The following is a 13,621-nucleotide window of genomic DNA, read 5'->3' as shown; positions in this document are numbered from 1 at the left end:
TAAAATTTGTTTATTTATGCCAGAAATAATTTCTGCTGTACCTGGAATAAAACTAATAATAACAAGATTCTGAGAGTACTGCTAAAGCAATACATGTCCCTTACAGGGATCAACACATTTTTTGTATCTCCTAAGTTCAAGGTCCATAACTCTGTCAGAAATGAGCAAATACCCATGAAAGTCAAACTTGATCTGTAACTACACAATATAGTTATACACAAAATTTCAGCTGAATATCTTAAGGCACTCAAAAAAAAAAAAGTCTGAAAAAACTATATGTGGGACAGATAGACAGATGGACAGATGTGGGACAGATAGACAGATGGACAGATAGAAACAAAACCTATGGTCCTCTCCAGTTGGATCGGTAGGGGACTAATTATTATTTTTTTTTTTTTTAAATATGCTAGGAATAATTTCAGATCAATATAATTTGCTGAGTTATCATCAGACACAATGTAGCTTTCTTTACAAAGCACATTATTGTTAAACTATGCAATACATCATCACATCCATGCAAATATTACAGACGTTTTGGACATTATTCAACAAGACTTGTAGTGTATTATTTTTAATATTCATACCTGTGCCAGGGTATCCTTTCACAAGCACATAGTCTTTACTCATTAAAACCTAAAAAAAAAAAATCAACATTAAATAAAATACTACCAAAATAAGAAATAAAGACCAATATCATTCTAAAGAAACAGAATAAATATTACACTACAATGACATGACATATTGTCACATAATTTTAGGTCATCAGTGACATTTATCAAGTTCTGAGAAAATTGAGAATGAAAGTTTAACCGAAGGTAAAAAATTGGAATATTGTATAATTATTTTAACCTGTGGTTTTATTAATACTATGAAAGGCTATCAGATGATAATATTCCATATTGCTGATATATCCTGTTGCCAATGTATGACCTTGTGATTCTTATGGGACTTGTGTCATTCTCTGTATTTGTATATGTAGCCTATTTGTTTTTATTCACCAAAGAAGTCTGCTTTGACTGTATATTTTATTTACCATTTTCTCTTGTATGGCATTTATTATTTTAACGTGTCATAACTACATTTAGTAAAATAGCGTTCGGCACATTGAACTTGTTAACTCATGACAGAGTTGGGAATTTAAAAAACATTGATTATTTGAGCATACCTCTTTGTTTTACAGAAGCTATTTCTGATATAGCAGTTGTTGCACATTACTTGCTCACATACAATGTCGGTGTACATACATACAATAAAATGGCCTGATATGACCTTGCCAAACGTGACACTGAAATCCTTCAACTGAGTCGGCAGCAAGATGTAGTTCAGTGGTAGACGACTCACTTGAGGTGTGATGGGTCATAGAACTGATCACCTTCGATAGATTGTAGTGTTCTTCCGTTCCAACCAGCATACCCAGTTGGCATTTTAAAGACCACAGTAAACTGGCACATTAAAGACCATGGTAAGTAAGAATTATTCTCTCCATGATAAAATGTATATAGAAGATCCCTAGCTGCTTTTCAGTACAGGTAGTGTGAGTGGTTGCAGCAAATTTCTTCTTCCTCAGAAACAAGTTAAAATGACCATAATTTAAAGTTAAAGTTTGTTTTGTTTAACAACACCACTAGAGCACCAGGGGTCACACTGTAAAGAATTGTTTTAGCTAATTTTCAGATCTGTAGAACATTTGTTTAAAAATTATTAAAAAGTGGTTAATTTAAACAAAATTTTAGTAGTCAAATGCTAAATGTTGTCGCCACTTTGTATAAAATTTAGCAGTTATCTAATCTGGTAATGAACAGGGCGAGCCCGGCAGTACATCCATTCATTAATCATCGGCTATTGGATGGCAAAAATTTGGTAATTCTGGCATATAGTCTTAGAGAGGAAACCCGCTACATTTATCCACTTGCAAGGATCTTTTATATGTATTTTCACACAGCCTTTGATATACAAGTCATGAGACAATGGTTAGGATGAGAAAAAATCCAATTAGTCCACTGAGGAGATTCAATCATATGACCCAAGCACTCTACCAACTGAGCTAAATATCACCCCTACATAGTTTCAAATGTGCTTTAGAAATATTCAACAAAATATTCTTCTTTTTTTTCCTTCAGCTAAGTGCTATACATACGGTATACAAATCACTCACCTTCAGTATGACAGTCTTTTGTGGCTTGTTCAACGACTTAAACACAGATTTAACTAAAAACAAACAATAGAGTCATTACTTTTATTATCCATCAATATTAATTACCTATTTTCATAACTGAGTCAATCATTTTATTTGCATTTACTCACAGGTTAAATATGGCACATACCGAAAGAAATAAATGCTTTAATTGTACATCAGAAGAAAATATCAAATTTCATCAATAATTACTCAGATTTCAGGATGCAATATAATAATGCATCTTCAAATAGGAAAATTGTGTTTCTCAATTTTTTGCATTTAGTATGAGAAAAATATTGAGTTTCTGTACCTTTTTCTATCATTCCTTTTGACATTGTTAGCTGGAATTCTGGCTTCTTCTTATCAATGATCAGTTCTCGCAGTCGAGTTCTGTAGGCAAAACATTTTCACATAAACAGTCTAAATCACAGAACATGCATGACAAACATTCTTTAGTCAACAGGATACGCAAATCATAACATGTCTGTATGTCTGCTTCTAGATCGTCTGACTTATAATATCACTTAACTTTTTGGGGGTTTTAACTATCAAATACACGGCATGTAAAAATATATAGAACAATATAAAAACATCTTACTGATGAAATATAATAGACATTAATATTTTATGAAAAAATTATTCCACTCTTTATTGTGTCATGTTGTGTGGTAAATTTTAAAAGGTTATAAAACAGCACCTGTATAACTAAAACATTTACTGTGCTTTATGTCAGAATTTGAAATATCTAAATCAAGAAGGTCCAACATTGTGCAGTAAGATAAATTGTAATGACCACACCTAAACAACGATCAATTCTACACAAGGATTTGATAACTATTTTTAGAACTAAAAGCTGACAAAACGATCTTATAAATGCTGAAAACTCTATAAGATAGTTAAATAGAAGTAATTTTTCAGCATCTAAGATTGAATCAAGTCTATTTTGTAAAAACTATATGAAGCAAAACAAGTTAAAATCAGTTTTTAAAAATGTGAAGAATCCCCGCCCTGTATAATCCCCACAGACCTGTGCTGGTCGACTGCCATCAGTTTGGAGAGGTTGGTGTAGAGGTAGCCGAGAGTGTTGAAGTTGTCGCACCGGTCCAGTCGGAACACCTGGCCGCTCAGTTCCTCATCCACGTGGAAGTTGTCTCTGTACGCAGGGGTAAAACAGTGGAGTGAATCAATGAATCGATGGATGGATGGATGCTTGGGTGGATGAGTGGATTTGGATGGATGGTTGGTTGGATGGATGGATGTTTGGGTGGGTGGGTGGGTTTGGATGGATGGTTGGGTGGATGGATGAATCAATGGATGGATGGATGGATGGATGGATTTGGATGGGTGGGTGGGTTTGGATGGATGGTTGGTTGGATGGATGGTTGGATGAATCAATGGATGGATGGATTTGGATGGGTGGGTGGATGGGTGGATGGATGGATTGGGTGGATTTGGATGGATGGATGGATGGATGGATGGATGGGTGGATGAGTGGATTTGGATGGATGGTTGGTTGGATGGATGGATGAATCAATGGATGGATGGATGGATGGATTTGGATGGGTGGGTGGGTTTGGATGGATGGTTGGTTGGATGGATGGTTGGATGAATCAATGGATGGATGGATTTGGATGGGTGGGTGGATGGGTGGATGGATGGATTGGGTGGATTTGGATGGATGGATGGATGGATGGATGGATGGGTGGATGAGTGGATTTGGATGGATGGACGGATGGATGGTTTTTGTACCTAGCTTATTTGAGCAATATACGTATATAACTTGAAAATATTTATAAATATAGACACAAACATTTGTATGTTCTGATATTTTTATAATGATATAAATCCAGGTTATTCCAGTAATATCTAGAATTAAGCTACCTGTCTACAACTTGAACTGTATGTTCCAACATGTTTCTAATGATACAAATCCAGGTTATTCCAGTAATATTAAACTACCTGTCTACAACTTGAACTGTATGTTCCAACATGTTTCTAATGATACAAATCCAGGTTATTCCAGTAATATTAAACTACCTGTCTACAACAACTTGACCTGTATGTTTCAAGGTGTTTCTAATGATACAAATCCAGGTTATTCCAGTAATATTAAACTACCTGTCTACAACAACTTGAACTGTATGTTCCGAGGTGTTTCTAATGATACAAATCCAGGTTATTCCAGTAATATTAAACTACCTGTCAACAACAAATTGATCTGTATGTTCCGAGGTGTTTCTAATGATACAAATCCAGGTTATTCCAGTAATATTAAACTACCTGTCTACAACAACTTGAACTGTATGTTCCGAGGTGTTTCTAATGATACAAATCCAGGTTATTCCAGTAATATTAAACTACCTGTTTACAACAACTTGACCTGTATGTTCCGAGGTGTTTCTAATGATACAAATCCAGGTTATTCCAGTAATATTAAACTACCTGTCTACAACAACTTGACCTGTATGTTCCGAGGTGTTTCTAATGATACAAATCCAGGTTATTCCAGTAATATTAAACTACCTGTCTACAACTTGAACTGTATGTTCCAACATGTTTCTAATGATACAAATCCAAGTTATTCCAGTAATATTAAACTACCTGTCTACAACAACTTGACCTGTATGTTTCAAGGTGTTTCTAATGATACAAATCCAGGTTATTCCAGTAATATTAAACTACCTGTCAACAACAACTTGATCTGTATGTTCCGAGGTGTTTCTAATGATACAAATCCAGGTTATTCCAGTAATATTAAACTACCTGTCTACAACAACTTGAACTGTATGTTCCGAGGTGTTTCTAATGATACAAATCCAGGTTATTCCAGTAATATTAAACTACCTGTCTACAACAACTTGACCTGTATGTTCCGAGGTGTTTCTAATGATACAAATCCAGGTTATTCCAGTAATATTAAACTACCTGTCTACAACTTGAACTGTATGTTCCAACATGTTTCTAATGATACAAATCCAGGTTATTCCAGTAATATTAAACTACCTGTCTACAACAACTTGACCTGTATGTTTCAAGGTGTTTCTAATGATACAAATCCAGGTTATTCCAGTAATATTAAACTACCTGTCTACAACAACTTGACCTGTATGTTTCAAGGTGTTTCTAATGATACAAATCCAGGTTATTCCAGTAATATTAAACTACCTGTCTACAACAACTTGATCTGTATGTTCCGAGGTGTTTCTAATGATACAAATCCAGGTTATTCCAGTACTATTAAACTACCTGTCTACAACAACTTGACCTGTATGTTCCGAGGTGTTGCTAATGATATAAATCCAGGTTATTCCAGTAATATTAAACTACCTGTCTACAACTTGAACTGTATGTTCCGAGGTGTTTCTAATGATACAAATCCAGGTTATTCCAGTAATATTAAACTACCTGTCTACAACAACTTGACCTGTATGTTTCAAGGTGTTTCTAATGATACAAATCCAGGTTATTCCAGTAATATTAAACTACCTGTCTACAACAACTTGACCTGTATGTTTCAAGGTGTTTCTAATGATACAAATCCAGGTTATTCCAGTAATATTAAACTACCTGTCTACAACAACTTGATCTGTATGATCCGAGGTGTTTCTAATGATACAAATCCAGGTTATTCCAGTAATATTAAACTACCTGTCTACAACAACTTGACCTGTATGTTCCGAGGTGTTGCTAATGATATAAATCCAGGTTATTCCAGTAATATTAAACTACCTGTCTACAACTTGAACTGTATGTTCCGAGGTGTTTCTAATGATACAAATCCAGGTTATTCCAGTAATATTAAACTACCTGTCTACAACAACTTGATCTGTATGTTCCGAGGTGTTTCTAATGATACAAATCCAGGTTATTCCAGTAATATTAAACTACCTGTCTACAACAACTTGACCTGTATGTTCCGAGGTGTTTCTAATGATACAAATCCAGGTTATTCCAGTAATATTAAACTACCTGTCTACAACAACTTGACCTGTATGTTCCGAGGTGTTTCTAATGATACAAATCCAGGTTATTCCAGTAATATTAAACTACCTGTCTACAACTTGAACTGCATGCTCGAAGGTGTTTGTAATACAAATCCAGGTTATTCCAGTAATATCTAGAATTAAGCTACCTGTCTACAACAACTTGAACTGTATATTCCGACATGTTTCTAATGATTCCAGTACAGAGAACCAGGAGACGTCCATCGTCTGTGCTGATTGCGATGCTGTCATTTGTTGACAGGCCCACTGTGTTCACTGGTGTCTTTGAAAAACTGGTAAAAAATAAACATGACTAACCTTTAGTAAATAAACAGTAAAGCATTTATGATGCTAAAAGTAAAATTAATTGGAAAGGAATTGAGAGGTTTCACAACGTAAAGAGATGCCATATTTTGTTCTTAAAGGTTTTAATTTTAAACCAGAAATTGATCAATTCTGTATTTACTCAAACAAAAGTCTCTCACAATTTACTAAAACATCAATAAGCCCAGTTATCCAGAATCGTGTTGTGATTTGCTGTGCAGGTTTCACAGATTGGTACATAATTCTAAAATGTTAAATAGAAGTTGCTACATTTTAAAACAAAATGTTTCCTGTCATGATTAATTAACATGATCATAAACTGTCAAAATGTTAAATACGAACTGTTTTCCATCATGATTAATGAATATTATTATGATGATTTTCTTTTTTAGTTTCCTTGCCCTAGGTACGTACCTGTTATATCCCTGCGATCGTTTGAATGTTATGAGACAGCTTGTCCCTTCGGAAAAAAACTGACTGTCTGTTATGTTTCCCACCTCGGTCTTCAATATCACCATGCCACTGAGACAGTCACCGTCAGATTCCCTGACAAAACAACAGAACAATCACTTTGATTTTTATAATCAATAAACAGTCCTGTTTGGCTTCCTGTTACTCTGTGGAACCTTATCATTTCTTTGTTAACCCTGCAATCATTTTCATTTGGGCCAGAGTGAATACTGAAAAGACCATATGACAGTTCTGACAGTATGCATTCATTTTATTTAAAAACACATAAAACAAAAAGTGGCCATTCTATGTTACAGTTGTCCAAATGACAAAAAAACCCATTCTATACAAAGACAAAATAACGTTTAGCAATTTGGTAAATGTGTTTAAGTAAAAGAAAACTTGCAACTTGCAAAGTGAAATCTGGCTTGGTGCTTATAAAACTCTTAGAGTCTAGACTCGAGACTCTAATAGAGAGAAAGAAATGTTTTATTTAACGATGCACTCAACACATTTTATTTACGGTTATATGGCGTCAGACATATGGTTAAGGACCACACAGATTTGGAGAGGAAATCCGCTGTCGCCACATAGGCTACTCTTTTACGACAGGCAGCAAGGGATCTTTTATTTGCACTTCCCATAGGCAGATAGCACAAATCATGGCCTTTGTTGAACCAGTTATGGATCACTGGTCGGTGCAAGTGGTTTACACCTACCCATTGAGCCTTGCGGAGCACTCACTCAGGGTTTGGAGTCGGTATCTGGATTTAAAAACCCATGCCTCGACTGGGATCCGAACCCAGTACCTACCAGCCTGTAGACCGATGGCTAACCACGACGCCACCGAGGCCAGTCAAGACTCTAATAGAGTCTGAGACGTGAATATCATGGCAATGCCATACAAATTGTATGCTTGTGATGTCATTAGAGATTGAGTCTGGACTCTAAAAGTTTTATAAGCATGGGCCCTGATCCTGGATTTAATTGATGCATCATTTGTCAGTGTAATACCAGGAGATTTTCAATACAAAATGAAATGCATAACTGTCACATCATGGAATTTGGCATACAATGCAGTATTACCAAATTTGCTAAACTTTTTTTGTTTTAATATATTTCATTCTATTAATACTCATACAAACACAATACATTCACTTTATATTACATAATCATGAGACAAGGAATGAATGCATGAATAAATAAATAAACTGATGAATGAATGAACGAACAAACTAATAAATGAATGTTTAACAACACCCCAGCCTGACTATAAAACATAGTAATATGTTATTAAAACAAAACAAGAAATACCCCGGTACCTTTCAATACTGGATTTACACCAAATATCTTTGATCTTGGTCTGCTGGCCATCGCGAGCCTCGAGATCGAGACACAGACACCAGTGAGTGAAGTACTCGAGATGTTCTCTCGTCAGGTGGGACAAGGTGACACTCACAAGACCGGACATGGCATGCTTCTCGTCAAGATTCAACTGTTCAAGGGTTCTAAGGAAAAATAAAGTTTGAAAAGAAATAGTGAACAGACATGTTATTAATAAGCAGCAAATGCAATTTTTCAGAAGCTATTTAATAAATGTTTATCAAATATAAAACTACAAAGAATAAAGTTAAAGTTTGTTTTGTTTAACAACACCACTAGAGCACATTGATTTATTAATCATCGGCTATTGCATGTCAAACACTTGGTAATTTTGACATATAGTCTTAGAAAAGAAGCCCGCTACATTTTTCCACGAGTAGCAAGGGATTTTTTATATGCACCATCCCATAGACAGGGATACCATGGCAGTTGTGGTGCACTGGCTAGAACGAGAAATAGCCCAATGGGCCCATTAAAGGTAGAGTAAACTCAAACCAGAGATTTATGTGTTGGAAAGATGCATACCCGGACCACCAACACATACTGACACTTTAACAAACGAAAAACGCGTTAAAGTTAATAAAAAAACATGATTATTCCTGCTAAATGGGGGCAGCCATTTTGTTTTGTTTTTGTAACGTCCGGTGGTATAGCTTGGGGCGAAGTGACGTCAGCTCTGTCCATCTGCTCTATGCACAGTGTAAACAAACGCTCTAATTTACGACAAGGCACTTTGCTTTCATCAATCTGACTTGTAAAACAACATAAATGACTTGATAGTATAATAAACTATTTAACTAAATATATTTCAATTTGCATCAATAGAACGAAATGTAGTTATAGTATTTTTCTTTTTTAAAAAATCCAAAGAAAAAAATTCATATTATTAGGCCTATTGGTATGCTACGTTCGAGCAAAAACGACCACTCACGATACCCAAGTGATAATTTTCTTTTCTTTGGGACTACGTAATTGGTCAGTTTTGTGATTTTAGATGGAAAAGTCTAGGGTTTTACAGAATTACTTATAGTAATAAAGCAGACGGCTGATTGATTACGATAAGAGGGGTGTCCGTACGGTTAACACACAATACCCTGTGATCTTAATAAAAGAGGCACGTCTTTTTAGTGTGTCTAGACACAGTGTCTTGGGACCGTCTAAATATACACTTGCCAATCAGGAACCACAGGTACAGGCCGCGGAAAGAAAAGACCAATTAACTACGAAAACACTCTGATTATTATTTCAGTACGTGGGTTCATTTATGTACAAACCATAATACAGTTATTTCAACACTTTGACAATGGTGGTTTATTTTGTATTAAACATAAATATATAATTGTTGCTGGCTTACTGGGATGACTATTATTACAGAATATTGCGATGCATCCGCAAAAATCAGGTATGTTTTGTTTCTTCAGTTTGAAGACTAATTCCTGACATGACACGTTAGGCATTACGTAACCACCAGCTCACCAGAGGGTGTATTCACTGGAATAATACAAAATGGCTGCGCCCGTTATATATAATAGCCATCACATTTAACTATTTTATTAATTAACTACCGTATATCTTCGCCTGTAAGTCGATCTCGGCTATAAGTCGAGTCCCTAATTTCAAGCCCTGAAAACGTATTTTTTTATTGACCCGTTTATAAGTCGACCCATGAAAAACTACTTATAAATATTGAAATATTTCTTATTTTCAGCACATGAGAACAATAATATTTGAACAAAAGAAAATTATTTTACAAACTTCGGTTTTCACGTTTTGTACATCGCAATATAATCAGACTATTCCAATCAAACTATCATTATTACATAGCATCAGAACGAAATATTCCCTTAGTAGAGAGTGAAAGCTGTTTGACTGTTACTGTATAGTACTGTACAGATGGTTTTGTGCACAGACAACGACTTTATTTATAAACACTGACAACAGATCACTACGATAAAACTGAAAGTATCACGTTTTGCCGCCATATTAATACATGTAAGGAGGATAACTCTGGAAAGTACACTGGTTTTTGTACCAAATGATGTGTGTCCCTATTGCTCTAGATAGTGAACTGCAGAGATCAGTCTATTTTAAGGGAAAGCTCAGTAATATGGCCTCAGATTACAGTTATCTTCCCATTTGGTTGTCCAAAATCCGGAAGTTTGACCGCGCAAGTAGTCTGCTGTTTGACTGTGATTATTTCATGGCAGACAGCTATGAAGTGGCAACTGTTTGACTGAAGTGACAGGGGATAGCATGTAGTTTGTAAACATGTGTAACTTGTTGACATTGAAGACTTGTTTGTGGTAATTCCGGCCCATGCAAAAGTAGTGCTTTTTGTGTAAAATGGGTGTACTCCGGCCTGGTTTAGAGGGTGTGTCTGTTTAAACCAATATGCTGGGAGAAAGAGCTGGACAACAGGGGTTGTCCTTTTCAGGGTATGTGTCCCCCATGCAGGCAAAGGTACATACAAAACTTCACGGGCCTGCTGATATTAATAAAAATGTTATAGCCACTAAGGCTATATAGAAACATATAGCGAAATTAATTGTGGTCTGAGGCCATATTCATGAAGTTAATCACCGCCAAAACATTGTTTGAACAACCATTAATGCCAGTGACCAGATTTCAAAATAAACCCAGGCAACAGGTAGTTAGTATTGTTTACATTTTTACTATTAGTGATGACTGTTAATTTAACTAAGTGGACTGTTGTCTTGGCATGTGAGTGAGATCGTACGCCTTTTCGCATAACCAAAACCGTTCTAATGCCCCAAAAAAAGGTTATAAGAAATAAATGTGTCAAATTAACATATTTGAGTATAAATACATGGCATACTTCAACAATAAAACTTGTAAAATAATCCCCAAAACAGTAATATTTTTTGGTGAAATTTTTTTACCCTCTTATAAGTCGACCCCCCAAGTTGTAAAATAATTTTTGGGTGAAAAAAATTCGACTTATAGGCGAAGATATACGGTATACGATTATACTTGTTGATATTAAGCAATAATGTGTATTATATATCGTTGAATATGCATACCAGGTCAAATGCCTTGATTGTCCCTTCCTTTAACAGGAATTGATCATAGACCGACCGCGCATCAAGTGAACACTTTACCACTGGGTTAGGTCCCGCCCCCATAAAGAATAAATGCTTCGTCTTTAAATATTGATATTTTAATATCCAATGTGCAAGTGTTAATAACCATGTCATATGCATTTGAAGGCTTGCTTCTGATTAATTAATATTAACTGGTAGTTAATGTATGATGTTAATATTTAATATAAACTAATGAAATAATGTCAGTCTTACGCTTCGCTATTACCATGAGTATGTCACATGACTTTGGCAGCAAATGGTAATAGCCAGCTATAATTTCATTTTCAACTTTTATTTCTATTTCTAACGACATCAATGGTCAATGAATCATTTTAATGTTTTCATTCAGAAAAAAAGAAAGACATTTTTTTTAATATATCATTGTTATGTATGTTTATATATTATTAGAGGCAAATGAGCATTGACAAAGTCTGTGGATGTCAGGAAACAAGATTTACAGTACTAAAGCCAAATAATAATCTTTCAGTCAACAAAATACAAACGTGATACAAATAAGCAGAACATTAAAAGGCAGTTCCTACTTTAGATAGGCAGCACAGTTGAAAACTTGTGGACATCTGGCACACATTCTCGAGTTGTTGATTGGTGGTGGCAGACGGACAGACTGATAGGTCACATGGTCATCACATGACGAACTAACAACCTGCTGACTCAGATAGTACGCTATTTCATTTCTCAACTGTATAAGACCTGTCACAATTAAAATTAGGATATAAAAAATTACAATATGATCATAATTAGACTTGGTAAATGTTTCTAAAATGTTTACTGTGGAAAATCCATAAAACAAATCAATATGTAAACTATATTTTAAAAAAGAAAATAAAATTTCAATGTTTTCACTACATTATTTTCAAATATTTCTCAAGCCTTTGCATTGATATTACTATTTAATGCAGAGGTCACCAATTAATAATGGGTACATAAAACCATGAAACTACACATTAAAGATTTTGCACTCAGCCAATGTTAAAACGAAATTATTCATATTAAAATTTCTGCACAAAGTAATACATGTATGCTTAAAGCTTAGATCACTTAGAAAACAGAGATTTGAAATTAATGATACATGTTGAAGCTAAAAAGTTACAAAGTTAACTGATCATTTAGGGAAGAGGTTTGTAATGTTTTCACTGTTAAAAAGTTATTTTAACTGGCAAGTTAACAACACTGTCATCTTCAGTTCTCTACTCAGACTGGTCAATGTGATACTGCTGTAACTATAGCAACACTGTAACAGGGCTCGAACTTAATGGCGGCAACGACGGCAATGGCCGTCGGTGACATATAAACTGCCGTCGGTTGGGGCATCACTGATGGCACTTTTGTGCCATCGGCAAAGCTCCTGATCGACGGCAAAATGTATAAACGTGTATGAACATTATCTGCTAGTATTTAACAGGGATGTTTGGGTCCTGGTTGGAGTTAATGGGCGTTTAATTAGTACCATGCAATGGAACTATATTTAGTCATGCGCGTACCATGTGTTGTTGTATAATATACGTTCTCGCTGCATTTTGCCTCCTTGCTTTCGTGTTATACTGCCCCTTTTGACGTTTGGCAGCCCCATTTGTTGTTTCTGCGCCCCTCTTAATTTTTCGGTATTCTGTTATAATTTACAGCACCCAGCTCCAATGCACTTTTTATTTCTACACTGAAAAACATCGATCAGTCTGCACACTGGACATCAAAAGAAAAAAGCCACATTGTGTATGCAAGCACAACTGATGAAAAACTTCAGTAGCTTATGGCAGTTACATAACATATTTTAACACTATTTTGTAGCAGCCTCTGTTGTTTCCCATACCAGTCTCCATTTGTATGTTTGATACACAAATAAAAGTTATATTTTATTTTAGCAATGAAAACATTTTATTTTAATTTTTTTGGCAATCTCAGACTGAAAAAAACCAACCTTATTTGGTGCCACGTGATCAGAACGGCCATTCTGTCTTTTGTGTCCACTATCATCTGATATTTTAACCTCAGTTGTAGATTTAATTGGTCGTAACTGATGATTTTTACTTACTGTCCTTATAAAATAATAGAAACGTTTAGTTTTTTTGGTGGGGGGGATATCACCGCTTATAACAACGGAAGTGGTAGTGTTCATTATTAAAATCATTTATCTTGGGTGCCAAATAATATATACACTGCCTTTACAACAACAAAACTACTTTTTA

General features: G+C 35.2%; 1 protein-coding gene across 1 annotated transcript in view; it reads right to left on the bottom strand.

The window, feature by feature from the left end:
- The window catches only part of LOC121390950 (DNA replication ATP-dependent helicase/nuclease DNA2-like), a 35,034-nt gene that overhangs the window by 6,800 nt on the left and 14,613 nt on the right, over positions 1 to 13,621 (bottom strand). Inside the window, exons 14-21 of the mRNA XM_041522775.1 lie at positions 11,960 to 12,128; positions 8,256 to 8,441; positions 6,898 to 7,029; positions 6,309 to 6,452; positions 3,204 to 3,329; positions 2,487 to 2,566; positions 2,156 to 2,208; positions 585 to 633 (exon numbers count right to left, since the gene is read on the bottom strand). Coding sequence (XP_041378709.1) covers positions 585 to 633; positions 2,156 to 2,208; positions 2,487 to 2,566; positions 3,204 to 3,329; positions 6,309 to 6,452; positions 6,898 to 7,029; positions 8,256 to 8,441; positions 11,960 to 12,128 — 939 coding nt within the window. The remainder of the gene's footprint in view (positions 1 to 584; positions 634 to 2,155; positions 2,209 to 2,486; positions 2,567 to 3,203; positions 3,330 to 6,308; positions 6,453 to 6,897; positions 7,030 to 8,255; positions 8,442 to 11,959; positions 12,129 to 13,621) is intronic.

The sequence above is a fragment of the Gigantopelta aegis genome, chromosome 3, assembly GCF_016097555.1.
Source record: "Gigantopelta aegis isolate Gae_Host chromosome 3, Gae_host_genome, whole genome shotgun sequence".
Classification (NCBI taxonomy): Eukaryota; Metazoa; Mollusca; class Gastropoda; order Neomphalida; family Peltospiridae; genus Gigantopelta; species Gigantopelta aegis.
This window is presented reverse-complemented; position numbering and strand designations above follow the sequence as displayed.